Source organism: Hakea prostrata, chromosome 3, assembly GCF_041222555.1.
Source record: "Hakea prostrata isolate BN-2017 chromosome 3, UWA_Hpros_2, whole genome shotgun sequence".
Classification (NCBI taxonomy): Eukaryota; Viridiplantae; Streptophyta; class Magnoliopsida; order Proteales; family Proteaceae; genus Hakea; species Hakea prostrata.
Window position 1 is genome coordinate 21946424 of NC_142602.1, and position 16699 is coordinate 21963122.

Below are 16699 nucleotides of genomic sequence, written 5' to 3' on the forward strand. Positions count from 1 at the left end.
CATGTTCTTCAAGGGTGTCCGAGAATAGTAAGGTCCACTAAGAAGACTCACATAAAAAACTCTTAAGTTTTTATTTTTTTGAGCCTTTAACATGGACAACAAAAAAAGAGAGAGAGGATAAGATGGGCTAGCCCAAAATGGGCTTAGTGTTTTGCTCTACTAATGTCCATTTCACTTAAATTTTTTTAGTTCAGTTTAGCGGGGTTTCAAACGATTCTTTCAATCTTTGTTAAATAACTCTTGTTCTGTAAATCTTGCTATGTTTTTTTTCCTAATATAATGGCAATAAAGAGTCAACAGGAAGTGTATGTGTGTTCTTTTTTTCTTTTTCGGTGAAATAGTTTATCGTTAACTTCCTTTTGGAGTAGTTAATACTATGGAATTCAAGGACATTATGTTATGTTATGACCCGAATTATTGTACCTGATTTTGAAGATAGACCTACACTAACATATTTTGGTGGACAACATGAATAACCTGTTTTTGGAGTTCTATGGCAAAAGCAGAAGGCTTGGGCCCCAGAGCCCACCACTAATCTTGGTCTATAGAGGGAGTGTGGGGGTGTAGCCCCCGTGGTATGGTACTACCCAACCTAAAGGTCGACTCGTTTACTAGATTGAGAGATTTGGAATTTTCGGGTAGGATTTTGGGTGAAAGTTCTTATAACGTCATTCTTGGCGATTGGTTGTAAGATCTCATTCTGTACTTATTCTATATAGTGAAAACCTCTTCCCCTTCGCTCCTGGACGTGGCATACCATATTGGTGTGTGAACCACGTTAACTCTGTGCGTGTTCTTTTTGTTTCTATTTTGATTAAATTTCGTGGTATTTGTTTTAATAAATATAATATATAGTTTCTTTTCTATTCCAAGGGATAAATTTAATTGATCGCGCTTCCTCAACTTACAATAACATTGATCCTCCATGTTGTGTGGTGTGAGATCATTTATTTTAAGAAAGAAATATTATCATCAATAATAAACATTTTAGTAATACGGAACAAATAACTCATAATTAAGAGGTCATGGGTTCAAACTTTTCTCAGTTCCAACCATCCATCATGGCATCTAGCCATGGGCTCAGTGGTTCAACTCAAGAGTCTCAAGGTGATCTCCGTTTTTTTTTTTTTTTTGTTAAAAACATCAACTTTATGAGGAAAGTATTGTGTCCCTATAAACTCCTTGGAAGCCATTGAAAATCAACCACACAATTGTATGTTTGGAAGAGCTTGTTGTTTACTGTCTTTTCTCCGGTGGTGGTCTTGCCAAATGACTATTTAGTTCAAGCCACTCTGTTCAGCACCTGAACTCCGAATGGACACTCCACATGAAAGTAGCTAGACTTGAGGGCCCATCCAAGATGGATTGCATTGATTCTACTAGGGAATGTCCTCATGACGTACCCAACCCCCAAGTGGAGAACATTCAAAAACCTTCACACACTCATAAAATGTGGAGCGAGATTGAAGGACAATGCATCCTCTGGTGCAATTAACATTTGCTTAAATCTAATTCATCCACAATTACTTGGGTGTGATGGGTTGAGGTCAGTTACAATTGGGATCCAGCACTTGAGAGAATGCAAGTTGGATTTTTATGGCAAGGGTAATTTGCTTTCTCACTCTTAGGCTCTTGCCTGTCTGGTATGTTGTCTTCAATGAAGTATTTTACCCACTCCATCTTCTCCTGAGAAAAGCAAAAACATTCCAATTAACATGTTTCTCTTAAATGTCTAAAAGTAGGCCAATTGCATCATTGAGACCATATATGAGGCTTTGAAGCTTTAGCAATGTGAAGATGAAAATAGCATTTGTTGAATGTTCTTATTACTGATATGTTTGAATACATGAATTGCAAGTGGATTTAGTTTATGCCCCAGTTGTTGAAAGATTTCAACATTACTACTGGAATTGAAGAATTATGACCTCACGGTCAAAGCTTGCAGCATGAATTGAGGTACATTAAAAGGCTTCTACTAATTATTATATATTTTTTATTGATGAAGAATCCTTTAAACCATGAGCTGCAACATTTTTTTGTTTAACCAGAATGAATTCAAATATATATCCATGCAATCAAATTATAGTGAATCGAATGAGTTATAGAATAAAGTCATTTTTTTCCTACTTTTTGCTTCATAGTGCCGCTATTGAAAGGGACTGAAATTTTTGTGAGCAGCTCAGATTCCCCAGCTCACATATTAAGTTTTTGCCTAAATAGAATTTGCCAAGTGGCAAAAATGGAGTTGTGAAAAAATCTTAACTATAAAAAGGTTCAAAGAGTACCATAGGGATCCATGAGGTTAAATGATTGTTACATGCAATTCTCTACATATCTGATGGTCATGAGTGCCCAGTCACCATTTCACCTGAAAAAGTATAAATGAATGCTTGCTTGGAAAATCATGAAACATATATACCTGTCAAGAAACGTTTTCATTGTTATTTTTCCTTCTTGTTTCCATTGATGGGTTTTAAACAGCTCATATTCTTCTATGTCTCTGCAAGTTTGAAAAGCCTTTACTTCCCTCGCAACCCCTTAAACAACAATGATGGAGAAGACCCAGATTTAATTCTAGACTGGATGATCTAATCCATTGTATCTTTCGAAGAGCCTGTTGTTTACTGTCTTTTCTCCCGTAAGACTTTTCTATTACAAAATTTTCCTAATCGTACCCCTACATAATGGAACTGATGAATACATAAATGAAGGCAAATTTGAGTCGAGTTCAAGAACAATCTAATTAAGGAAAATTTAGGAAGCTGAGAAACTCTAATAATGAAGCCAAAAGAGCTTAAAATGGAATAAAAAAATGACATCAAGCATATGTTCAGCACCTTACAACTAGTATTAATATTTCAGAGAAAATTTTACGATCCAGTACTTAATATACCAATTCATATGTCAATGCACTTTGTACCCAAACCATGACATGATCTAGCAGGTTACAACAGGGTACATGCAACCTAACATGTGCTTGTACCCCATACAAAGACAACAAAATGGATCCCTTAAAACATGGATATCTGGATGGAGGAGAATAAGAATGAAGAAAGCAAATCATTCTATCCTACCCAAAGGAAATTCGGAAGGCAAAGAACAAATCAAACCCTTTCTTTGTCATGCATATGTTCAGTTGCATTTGTCACTTCAGAAGGGATCTCGTCAAATGCTCACGAGCTGTGGCTAGAGCTTGAGTGATGGTCTGCGATAACAGGGCGTATCTCGTTAGGAAACAAAATAATGCATCACTATATTCATAATCACCCCCTCACCCATTCTTTATGATAACCATCATCACGGTATTTCACTCCTTTGTTTTGTTTAGAATGGGAGATAAAGAGATGCATGGGGTAGTATGGGGTCTGGGGAAGCAAGCTTAATAAGAGGGAAAGCCAAATCACCTGCTCTGACAAGGGTGCACCAGCATCCATGCTATGGGATGCCACCTTTCCGGCAATAACGTTTGCATCAATTTCAAGAACCATACTGCATAACACAGGATGTTGTCAATACAGATAAGTGTCTTATTTTTATTTCTAAAGGAAAACTAGATGTGGAGAAAACTCCGCTTCTTCCACTTCCGAATGCTAATACTTTCTTATTTGGAAATGTCTCATAAAATTGATCCTTCACAAACCCTCTTCCTCCAGTTCTATTATGGTATGAGGTTAAAATTAAACTTCTAGCAGAAGGCTAAACAAATGCAACACATTTTGGGATAAAAATGCAACAAATTCTGGGATAACCATTCCTCTCTTGTTTTTGAATAGCAGAAGCAACCAAAAAAAGCAAAAAGCCTTGTAACTCAATGTTTTGAATGGTTGATGTTTCTAGTCTAGGATCTTTCATTGTTGCTTGAAGCCTACGTTTGTTCTGCAATTTAATTTGACACAGAAGGCCAAGACATGCTGAAAACGTAATCAGCATGGTACCACAATTGGATAGTGAAATACCTGTGCCATCATCCTCAACGTCTGAGTTTTGCTGTCAAGAAACTGAAATTGATCTGAAAGCTTGGATTTTTTTTTTTGGGACCTTTTCCATTTGGGTCCCTGTATCTTATGTAGGAGACAGGCATTCTTGATAGCTTCTGCTCCATCCCAGACATATAGATGCATGATCACATATTCCACAAATTAAATCAATATTTGTTGCTTGTCTATGTTCCTCCAAGATGAGAGAGAGCTGTGGGAGTAATGCAACTCAAGGAAGAGAATCATCCATGTGTTACTATTGTTTGTCTAGTTGTTCACACTTCTCTTCTCCTAAAAGCTTGAACTGTTAGAGAAAGGGAGCAAAAATGTAGACAACACCCCCCCCCCCCCCCCCCCCCAAAAAAAAAAAAAAAAAAGAAAAGGAAGTGCAGGCCAAGATAACATGGCAACTAGGGAAAAGAAAATCCGCCCCATGGGTCGAACATTCAGCTTTGATAGCATGTTCACGACCACTTCATCTAAAAGCTCAAACCCTACAGAGTTGAGATAGGGCGGTGGGTCAGGTGGGGGTGAAATCCTTGAGGTTGCCCACGTTACAGTTCAGGCCTTCGGGAAAACCTAGTTATACAAAGCCTCCCAAAAAAAATGTAATGCTTCATTCTTTGTTACACGATTCTATGACACCATGACCATAGCACACTATCCTAAATCAGCCAAGTAAACTGATAAGACACTAATTTACTGTAGGGGTTAGGAGAGTTCGGGGGATCAAACCCACCCAAACAGGTGGGGGACAGGTGGCTGAATCCTATTTGGGAGCAGTCACTCACATGTTGGCCTACATGAAGGGGGGGTAGTTAGGTTTTGTTTTGGGCTATATTAGGGAGGTGAGGCAAGAAAGAATAGGGGGAAATTTTGTGCAGGGAAGATGGCTAGCGTAGCTCATACACAAGGGGAAGACCCTCGGCTGGGGAAGCTTCTGAAATGGTGGCAGCCATGGGGTAGGGGTTGATTGTAGTTTGAGTCTGGTCTTTTATTATTAATACTAATCAAAGTACATCTCCAATAATCCCTTGTTATTCGTTTCATACTCTATTAATTGCTTGAATCACTACTAAAGCAATTGGGTTTGTGTAAGTGTGGAGCAAGGTTGTCAAGGCGGTAAGGCGACCAAAGAGATTGGGGCTCCGCCTAGGCGCTTAGGCGACAAAGCGGCGCATAGGATGCAATAAGACGACCAAAGCGGTTGGGTCAAAATTTTTCAATACGACTACTTTTATGCTATAAATTTCAAGTATGAACTAAAGAAACATTCAAAAATCACATTCATCTAAAAAAACAAGCATTCAATAATCATAATTATGAAAGATTATTAAAAAAAAGAACATAAACAAAAGTTCATCTCATCAAGCATCATAACATATGACTATAAACTATATCAAATTATAAGTATGAAAATGAAAGTAGTAATTTTACATTTTTACTTACCTCTATGATAGTGTGATGCCAAATAAGTGCCTTATCCATTAAATGTTTCATTGATTCCCAATTCCAAAAAGACAACTATTAAGTTTGTATATGGCTTTGTAGAATAAAATTTGATTTAAAAAAAATAGAGAAAAAAATATTATCATGTACAAAATGTAAAAAATGTGATCATTTTGGCATCTAGACGGGCAATAAGGCGCACAAGGTGACAAAGTGGTAGCAAATAGGTGAAAAATCGGGAAAAAAACTACATGTTAACAAAGTGGTTCAAAACAAGGCGAACGCTTTGACAACTATGGTGTGGAGTGGTGTAATATCGAGTTGCAGGAGCATTTGGCACTAGAAGAAAGTGATTAAATTATTTCCAGGGGATACACGATGCCTAGGGCTGTTTCCCTAAACCCTAGGACACCTAATTCGAATCAGAGGTATTTTGGTAATTGTGCTTAAATTTGTTACAACTAGGTCTAGGTCCCATCAAATCCAGGATGTTGTTTGGACCCTAGATCTATTTTTGTTTTATTATTTGGTTTATTATTTTGAGAGTTATTGCAAAGTCCTAGTTTAGGTGAGATTCCCAGTTATGTCAAAATCCCCTAATTTGAGTCCATCTTAATCCTCCTTTCTTTTAGGAATCCAAATCTACTCTTAGAATTTGTATTGGAGTCCTCTAGAGTTAGTTACTGAGTTCTCTTTTCTGAGTCGAAGTCTTAGTCAAGTAGTAGTTCAGTTAGAATTGGTTAGCCAATTAGAGTTCTAATTGGTTTTCCAACGTAAGAGTCCCTTTTTATTTCATTATTCAAGGATATAAATAAAGCCTTCAAACCATGTAATCAGGAAATTGAATTGAAGGCAAGTCAAGCTGTGGACTTTAAACCTACATCTAGAGCAACATCCTTACAAGGTGAATCTTGGCTTACATCAGAAAGGCTTCGGGGCAGGGACCATGTCCAAGTAACCATAGTCCTTACCTGGGTTCCTACCACAAACCATGGGGGATTTTGCAATTTTTAGTTTCTAACTTCTTAACTAAATCTAGATGCTAGTGGCAGTTCTCTTTTTCAGTTCTAGAAAGTGGCTTTTCTTTCTTCTCAACAGAAATTTAGGAGTTGCTTTTTATTGTCCATAACTCCCCCATGCATGGAGAGTTCACTTTCCAAATACCTTATTTTTATGAAAAGAAGAAACGGATGACACATCCATAAATTTTGAGGCTAACAAGAAAAGAAAGCTATGCTTTTCACTGAGTTAGTGGTTCTGTTAGACACTTTCCTATCCCCTTCTTACACCTTGATTTCTTTGCTTCCTATTTATCTGTTCTGCAATTATGAAGCACCTTGTGAAGCAATTAAAACCCTATTGTGCTGGGTTTGCTGTTTGATCTTGGAAGGTTATGTTAAGTCGTGACTTGTGACTCTATATTTTGAGTTGAAGCAAGAAGATATGCAGCAACATCTGCCTTTGGACTTGGAGCCCCAGTGCTGATATCTTCAAACCCAGGTGACTGAAGATGCACTCATCAGATCATTCAAATGCAGGCTATGTTGAGTTGTGACTTGTGACTCTATACTTTGAGTTGAAGCGAGAAGATATGCTGCAGTATCTGCCTTTGGACTTGGAGCCCCACTGCTGATATCTTCAAACCGAAGCGACTGAAGAAGCACTCATCAGATCATTCAGATGCAGCCCAACATTTAGTGCTGCAATGTGCACCAAAGTCCCTCCTGATATTAATTTTGGCCTGATCTGATGGCTGATTTGACAGTTTCTATGGGTTGCTACATTGTGGTGTTTTCCTTTTGATTTTTTTTTTCTTCCTTTAAATGAGTACTCCCCAATTTGGAACTAGTGTTATATCTCAGCATCCAACCTTTGGTTTGGGATGAGGAATTGAACAGCTATCCAACTCCATAAGACTCACCATCGATTAAAATATCAGCCCATCGTAACAACTTTCTTTGCTAATATTAGTTAATTTCTGGTTGTTTGACCTGTATATGTCCTACAATAGTCCGAAGCCATTGACATGGGATGAGGTTTTAATGAGTTATCGAACCCCATAAGACTCACCACATTTGAAATATAGCCCCAATAGAACAACTTTAGTTGCTAGATTTGTTAATTTCTGTTTGTTTGACCCGCATATGTCCTGCGATATCCAGAACCTGGTGCTGTTCGAGTTTTGTCTTTGTTTTATTTCAAAAGTTTTAAAGAAATCTATGACCAGAGACACCCAGCTGTCTGTGCATAAATAGTTGCGTTGCTGATTTAACTTCAGTAAATTAACTTTGATGGTTCTACTGTGAAACAAGGATTTAGTAGTAGAATTGAATAGTAGGCTTAGATAATGACAGCTTTTGGGGACAAAAGGAATCATTAAGACAACAAAAGCATAGATGTACAGCATACCCTCCATCAACGATCTCATCAAGGCATAAAAGAATGAGATCCAAGTTCTCTAGTGCTTCCCTTTTGTCCACATTGCTTCTATACCAAGAACAAACTGGTGTTAGTAGTGTAAATGCATTAATTATGAAAGTATCAACTTCCAAATTATGGAAGAATGATTAGTGAGGAGAGGTTAGGACACAGTATGACTAACAATACCTGAGGAGGATGGTAACTGCATCAAAAAATCCCTGAAGTACTGTGACTAAGATAAGCTCGTTTTCATCATCGCCTCCAGTGACAAAAAAGTGCAAATCTTGAACGAACTTGTAGACAACAATGTTATTATCTAACATTGTGATTTCCGCTACAGATGGTAAAACATAGAAAAAATTTATTTCCCAAAAGGAAACCTCAGACCATGCACGAAAGACATAATGATTTAATTGGCTATATACATATTGGTTTAATTCGTTATAAACAAATTAATTGGCATCTGAAAACTGAAAACTGAATAAACAGAACCAAAAACCAACATCTAGGAAATGTAAATAGATGGCGAGGCCCAAATCTGAAAAAAGCTGCAAATCTAACACATTAATACTGTTGAAAATTGATCTGCATATTAGTTCAAGTCGTCAACATCAAATGTTGCCAAGCGGCTTTTTTGAAAGAAAAAGTTCAAAGGATTCCCGTACACCCAAATGCAGATACCATCATACCATCAACACAAAAAAAAATCATGCTAGCATTTTGGGAATGCAAAGAAGCCAGCATGAATTTTCTCCCCACCCCCAAAAGAAAAGGAAAAAAAAAAAAAAAAAGGAAAAAGAAAGAGAAAAGCATGCCAGTAACATCCAAGTCAACTCTGCTGCTTTTCTTTTTGGATTAGAGTCTTGAGTTATGACAGGAGTCAAGACCAAAGAATGAAAGCAAAACCTCTATCTACAGTTCTCATATATTTCTGCCTCTTGGGAATTTCATAAAGACCTCAAAGTTTCTCTCACACAGATTTAACTTACCAAACTGTAACTCTTCAAACTTTTAACAGGTGATTAATGCTTAATGATCTTTAGAATTGTTCAGTGGAAGAATTTCACAATTTCAACTAACTACTAAAATAAGGAAATGAACCAATATAGGGAAAGAAAAAAACACATTTTGCTTCAGCAATGATCAATGTATCCAGCACTGGTAGAAAAATAGGTGAGTTGGTTTTAAGAGAAAGATAGGCATGAAAAGCGTAACATTTAGATAAACAATATGTTAGAATACACAGAAATTGTAAAAATGTACATATTTGAAAGCATCAGTGAACATAGAATTGTTTACAGATGAAGGACACTATTTGTAGCTATTTAAATTAAGAACCATAACACATTTTGTATCAACTAGATGATGGAAATTCAGGTATTTTTTCCTTGTTCTTGGTGTCCTCTTCTTTCTTTTTTTCCCCTTTGGGGGGGGGGGGGTGGTGTGGCTGGAGGGATATATTGAAAAAGGGACCCATCACACCCATAATGCAGCAGAAGAGCCTCTAGTTGCTGGGCCCATTTTGTCACGCGGAGAATTTTTTACATAGGCCCCCTTGTTTCCATTGGAAACAGGGTGCACCCCCTTCAAAATCAAAACTTTACAAAGACCTCTTCCACACTTAACACTGTCAATGAGAGTTTGCACTAAACCGTTAGAATCCGAATAAAATTTTTAATATGACTGTATTACCCTTATTTGGACTAAAATGACCATTACAGCCATTAAGTTATGTGGAATTTCAAAGCTGAACCACATTCACCCAAGCCCATCTGATGACCTGCCTAACCTCCTCTGAGACTTGAAATCGTATTCAACACCAACCATCACCTCCTCTAAGATTATGGGAATCCTGACATTGTGGCTTTTCCAAGCAGGGCCAGGGGTTTCCTGTCCTGCAAGATGGAATGGTAAAGGAGTTTTCAAGTGTTCCAGATCACGAAGGCAATCCAGAAGGCATTGAATGGTTTCAAGGAGACTGGCTCATCTAGTGAGAGGAGGGATGGATGCTGGTTCAAGTGCAAAGGTCAATTACACTCAGCAATGGATTGTAGATGGATGCTGGTTCAAGTACAAAGGTCAATTGGACTCAGCAATGGATTCTACAATCCACTGCTGGCTTTAAACACCGAAGCTCTGGGTATGTGGCATTCTGCGAGGAAGCCATGTGAAGTACCACACTACCACGGCAATTATACCATTTTTCACGAAGATGTTAGAACCCAGGAAAACACTAAATGTCTAACTGAACCAGTAATCTGAGATTGATGGAGAGAGAAAGAAGAGAGATGGGGGAGAGGATGTGCTAAATATGATGTATTCATTTTAGCAAATAACGAGTTCTTTTTATTGGTTGGGTTTCTTGATTGTCCATGTATTATCAAAATCTAATCTGACATTTAGCTTTGATGCCAAAACTCCCAAGACTTGAGAAATCGTGAATGCTCCACTAATGGTATATCTCCACGCTCAACTTCTCCCTTTTTTGACCTTTTGGCCAAGTTCACACAACAACCGAAGAAGAATATATAAAAAGAAACACTGAGCACAAAAGGCCAAAAACTCAGACAATGCACTGCTTTCTGAGTTATTGAACTTGTATACTCTCTTACATGCCTAATTGACTATCTGTGCTTAACCATGAATTCCATGCTTTAGAAGGATGAACAAAGGAAGAGGTGCTATCCTACATTGCAGGTGGATCTCATGGTCACAGTTTTCATTGCCGGAGATGGAGGTGGAGGAAAATTTGAAACCAGTGGTGGTCGTGTAGAACAAAGGAAGAAGAGAGAAGGGAATAACATTATCGAATATTGATCATCTCACATGGGTTTTTCAAATGCTTTTATTAAGTGAGGGTAAGAATGTAAAATCACAATTTAGGTCAACAGTTCACCAACAGTGTTAAGTGCGGAGGGGTCTTTGTAAGGTTTTGATTTTGGAGGGGGTTCGTTCTGTTTCCAAAAGGACACAAAAGGGGGCTGATGTGGAAACATTTATGTGTGGGTCCCTTTAGTGAAGGCTAAAACCTTGTTGGTTCCCTTTCATGCAAAAAATTATGTCTTGGTCCGGAGGTCTCTAACATTGTTAGTGTAATTTAAACTTTTAAGTGTCGAAGGACCAAAAAAAACCCCATAGCGTTGAATAAAAGTAAATTTACCAAGACCCCCTACCCTATTCTGAAATTTACTAAGATGCCTCATACTCTAACACATCATTACTCTTGAAAATTGATCTACATATTGTCTATATCCATGGAGTAATGCTATAATAGGTTATAGAGCTTTATATTTACTCCATACTCTTCCACTAAAGTTTGATCACTACAATGATCAGAAAGCACCAACTCCCAATACAACAAACATATGGACCACCCACTCCAAAATAAACCCTTAAACCCACAAGAGAATGAGCCTACAACCTCTAAAGATTTATACCAAACAACCATCCACGTGAAAGGTAATACAATTGAATAAAAAGAATCTCAACAGAGAAACTCACTAACGTTGATCTCTAGTCCTTTAAAAGGTCTCATTCCCTTTTTCCAACTTTTCTTCACATCATACCTCTCGCCTTCTTCTCCATGTTTTTCTCTCGTTTTCACAAGCCAAAATCCTAAAAACCTACTTCTTTTCTATTTAGAACGGTATTTATGAGAAATAGGAAGGAGAGTATAGGGTTTGCCCAATTAGATCAAAGTGGAACCTATGAGAAAAGCCCAAATGGAATCTAACACTTAAATATAGATTATGTGGTCACTGGAGTCTCCTAGAGCCGTTAGATTATCTATTAAAGAGGCGGGTGAAATATAGACCATCAAATCTTTTAATTCGCGTTGCACGAGATTATTTCAAAAGAAAACTTCTGCAATCATTCTTTAGACCAGCAATACGCCAAATTGTTTTGTTCATTGTGCTTTGCAGGGCACGAATTTCCATATGCTCGACCAACCAAAGAGCTCACAATGGAATCTTCTCTGCTTTAATCACTTACACTTTTAAGTGTTTCAATATGAGCCCTCAAAACCACATCTTTTTGGTTGGCTTTCTTACAGCCTTTCGATTTGCATCATCCAAGTAAAGAATAACAAAAATAACTTTTAGAATTGCAAACTGCCCCCTGAGACCCAACTCTTATTGAAAAGGACCACCAAAACTTTTCAAATTTATATATTAACCGCTGCAACCGAAACAACTACTATGGATCACAAAGAGTAATTAGTTTGTAAACTTCAAACTGCCAAAGTTGCTTCTAGTCTGTGCACCCTCATGAGAAACACAAAAACTCCTTCATCTAATGTCGGAAGCATGACCCAGAAAGTGTGTCAAAAAGAGGACTTCATGAACTAGCCTTTTCCAATTCAAGTTGGACCTTGAAAACAACTGTATGACCAATAAAAAATTTGTTGAACATGATCCATATGTTGTGATCTAATAGATCAGCAATACAATGAAACCTTCACTTCACCCAAAGCTCTCAAAGCTTCCCATAAACTATCAAAACCATTAGAATACTGCTAATTACCCTCAAAGAGCATAGCAAACACCTAAAACCTTCCCAAGCTACTTTGGCCACCAGGTCCTCTTCAAAGTTCACAAACCACTAACAAGCACTTATAGTCAACACCATCAAGTGTAGCCAACAAGGACAACCTACACTTATATTGCCAGACACAAAAAAGTAACTAAGGAAAATAAAAACCAATGGTACACACTAACAACTAATCTCAGACTCAACTTAGACAAACTAAAACTCTATAGTTCAACATAACTTACACTATGGACACTCCCTCCTCAAGACGGAGTGTGTGCACCTTGTTGTCATTAAGTTGGTGAATTAAGAAGTTGTAACCTTACTTTATTGCTCCTTGTCTTATTCTCAAAAGTTATTTAGTGCATGAATTATCTAGTTATCCCATAAATAATGACAATGTTGAAAATGACATAGTGATAGGTCACCTTTAGCGTTTTTTCAGAAAGCTTTTCTACTCAAGGCTAAAATAACTTTCAAGAACAAGATAAGGGGCAAAAAGGCAAAATTATAATCTTCTTGAAACCAACTTTAGCTACAACAAGATTTTGATTATCTATCTATTTACAAATAGATAGAGAGAGACTCTAGTACCATACGTAGCAGGATCAATGACTAATAGAAAATGAAATAGCAGGATCATTGTAATGCAAGATATAGTCTGTAAAGGGTTACTAACTATCACCCAAGTTGCACTGACCTCATTTGTCGTCAAGGCATGGTTTTGAGGGCTGATTTGTGTTTATAGTTACCAGTAACATTTTCCCTTATGGCAAATCTATTTCGCTTTTCATCTAGATGTTTATCTATGGACTCTAGAAATATTCAGAATTCAGAAGAAAATACTTTCAGAAGCATAAGAAAACACATGGAGAATTGGAGTATACCAAAAATTATCATCAAGGCACCCTTCAGTTTAAAAGTGAACATGCCATTAAGATTTCAGAAAATACTATCTCACTTATCAATGAGCAAGAACAATATGAACTGCTCAAAGGATCTCAAATCCAAGAACATACTAGCTGACAGGATAATTATTTGCATAGATCTTGTGGAAATTGCAATTAAATCTTTAATATGGCAAGGATCAAATGATCCTGTCTTTGCTGTAGTCAAAGATGATTGGCATGAATGGTTCACTGATTCTCAATATGAACTATCTCAGTTATCAATGATCAAGAACAATGTCAACTGTTCATTTCTTCCCAAATCCAAGAACATACTAGCTGACAGTATAATTATTTGAATAGATGTTGTGGAAATTGCAACTAAATCTTTAGCATGGCAAGGATTAAACGATCCTGTCCTTGCTGTAGTCAGAGATGCTTGACATGAAAGGTTCAATGATTCTCAATACAAACTATCCTAGCCTAAGTGAAGGTCCATTTTTCTTCTCTCTCCTAACTTTCCAATGGCAGTAACAGATCTAAACTTACTAGATGGTTTTATTAAAATATTGTTGGTCAAAAATCAAAACGAAGCCAGGATCTCAAATGTCTCCTTAACTTATAGAGTTTATTGCAAAGTAATGACTACCCTGGCACCAAATGCCAAGGTAATTGATATCACAGGTTAAAGGGTGCTGTTTCAAGATAATGCATTAAATCTCATGTAATGGTCCCTAGAATCCTTTTCTTGAAAAATATTAGGCTCCTAAGCATGAATAGTCAACTCCCTTATTAGCAGTACACCTCTACAGAACTTGCTGCAAAGGTGCCAAAAGGGATTAACTTTGTGTACAGATTTAAAGTTACAACTTCAATTAGAGATGGAAAGACATACTAGTCATAAAGAAACGAGTCTAACCCACAAAACAGCAGAAAAGGACTGGCAGTTGGAGCCCCTTCCAGCTATCAACTGTCCATACACCCCCCCCCCCCAATAGCTTATACCTTAGATCACTAGTAGACCGTTATTATGGATTCAGATAACCATTTTTTCTACAGAAGTTAGGATCTTGTATTTCATTTCATTGAAAAACTATTTCAGTCAAGTTTTCAGAAGTAGAAAAAGATGGTCGTTCATCCATAGATCTCAATAATCGGTTAATGGTACACGTCCATTATTGTTTTTTTTTTCTTTCCCACAATAGTAAATAAATGAATTCTTAAATCTAAATTTCTGCATATGATTAGGGAAAATAAAGTGCCCAACCCTAATATACAGAATCTTGAGCAAGTCCTCTCTCCTCAATAAATTCCCTCCTTTAGATGATTTCTCACCCTTGCCATATTGGAGCAAAGCTGTTCTCAGGCCTCCCTCTCCCATAAGATTATTATGGATTGGAAGCAAGTTGATGACCACAAGTGGGCTAAGTTAACTTCTAGATCAATTCCAATTGTCCAATTCTGGAAGCAGATGAGAACAAGCAATATTCTTCTAACAGGAACATTAACAATTAGATGGGGAATAAGAACTTAAGAATATATTTCACTTCAAAAAGATTCAAAGTAACTTCCTAACTACTGGTGTAAACTCTCTTGTCAAATCAGTGTCTAACATTGTGGTGTTGATTCCAAATCCTAGACCAGGACAGCTGATCTATATAGGGCCAACCATTGATAATCAACTTATTCTTAGTTCTCAGTTCAGAGCAATGCATTACAGAAAATCAAGTTGGAGATAAATGAGAGACTATTAACATGATCACAATATGAAGTTACAATAACAACATATAATTTCAGAAGAAATCCAGGCAATGAAACTGGATCATGGGTGACTGGAAAGGTTCTCAACTGCAAACGAGTATCTTATGAAAAAGGAGGTAGCATGGTACCAAGGCCAAGATGACAGTACTTGACTGATTTAACTGGTCAATCCAGAAAAACTAGGCAACCCTTCCACCCTAAACCAACCACACCACTAACCCAGAAATAAGGAACCAAAAATGTAAATCAGTGTAGCTCGGGTAGAGGATTGGACTAGCCAATGTTGGTCACTTAGCCAAGGTAGATGGGGAAAGGCTTACACAAAAAATCTTACTTCACTGTCCATGATGTACTGAGCTTAGCTCAGTGTAACTCTGCATAATTAAGGGGTTTGCTCTCACTTCATTTTCTGTCATCTGGAGAAAGATGATATTCTATAAACAATTAAAAAGCAAAATGCCTATAGTTAGGGAGGAGGGAGAATGTTTCACCTTCAGTCCGAGCATTTGTCTTCTGAGTTTTAGTGAACACTGATTTCTCAAAAGCTAACTTTGCATTTAGATTGGGCCAGTCATCTGAGTAATACTTGACAGCTACCCGTTTACCTTCTGAATCCAGAAGAAGAATGTTCTTTATTGAAGGGCACGATTCCTACACGAGATTGCAGAAAATTCAGGATAGTTAAGTTCAAAAAAGTAATGTGAAATATTCAAAAGAACGAAAGAATTCCTCCTATGGAATTAAACCCTGAACCATCTACAGAATTAGCATAAAAGAACATTAGCTCATTACATCCCCTGTACCACCCCCACAGCCCCCTCCCAGAAAAAATAAAAAATAAAAAATGCAGCCATGTCAAAGTGTACAGTAAGAAATGAATCAAATTCTTCGAAATTTGAAGCCAAGAGCGCGGATCTGGTTCTAGTTTACCAGATTAGCAGTTTTTTCTTCAGACCCCTGAGAACAAGTATTGTTTGGAGCACTCACACTTACCGCATGTATTCTGTACCGAATTCTTCGGATACACTCGAACCAAATCTTAAAAGATTGTTCTCAGTTAGCGTTTATCGATCGGAAGTAAGAAACATATTTACTTTAATTCAGATCTGAACGCACACTGATCTAAAACAGTGACTGACCCCGCCCTGAGGGGAAAATGGACAAGCGAGATCCCACGAACACAGATCGGAGCATGCGAAATCTGCTCTTCCTAATATAAATTAGCATAACAGTAGCAGAACTCTTGCAAAGCGATCGTTTAGATTCCAACTCAAACAACATAGATCTGAAGAACTATAATATCAACATGAACAATGTATAGCCAGGCAGTGGCTGAAAGCGAGAAAATAGACATTGTATTTAGCGAGAGATAGAATTCTTACCTGGTAAGCCATTGAAGAAATTCTGAAACAGAAGTTGGAGTCGAAAAGCTGAATGGCGAAACAGATTCAGGAGAGTTATTTTGCACGACCGTTGCTTCTGACGTCGGATGGAAGGAAAGAAAAGGTGATGGTTTAAAATACCATTGTTACCCTCATTAATAAGTGTTAAGGTTTGCACATTTGAGGTTTTTTTTTCTAATTTTCATCCGGAGTTTGGTCCATGTTATTTTTAGTCCAAAAAAATGGACACTTTGCATCTGCTTCCCCTAGAATATTTAATAAAATCAATTAA

General features: G+C 37.4%; 1 protein-coding gene across 2 annotated transcripts; it reads right to left on the reverse strand.

Moving 5' to 3' along the window:
• Positions 1-2452: 2452 nt before the first annotated feature.
• LOC149021582 (coatomer subunit zeta-1-like) lies at positions 2453-16526 on the reverse strand. 2 transcript variants are annotated; one of them, XM_089149815.1, is made up of 6 exons: positions 16408-16526; positions 15517-15676; positions 8034-8181; positions 7836-7910; positions 3405-3489; positions 2453-3205 (listed from the first exon to the last, which is right to left on the reverse strand). In XM_089149815.1, the coding sequence occupies exons 1-6, from the start codon at positions 16417-16419 to the stop codon at positions 3146-3148; spliced, it is 540 nt and encodes a 179-aa protein (XP_089005941.1). In that variant the 5' UTR covers positions 16420-16526; the 3' UTR covers positions 2453-3145. The 2 variants fall into 2 exon arrangements, with proteins under 2 accessions (XP_089005941.1, XP_089005939.1); XM_089149813.1 differs by having other exon boundaries at positions 2462-3205; positions 7836-7913.
• Positions 16527-16699: the final 173 nt, after the last annotated feature.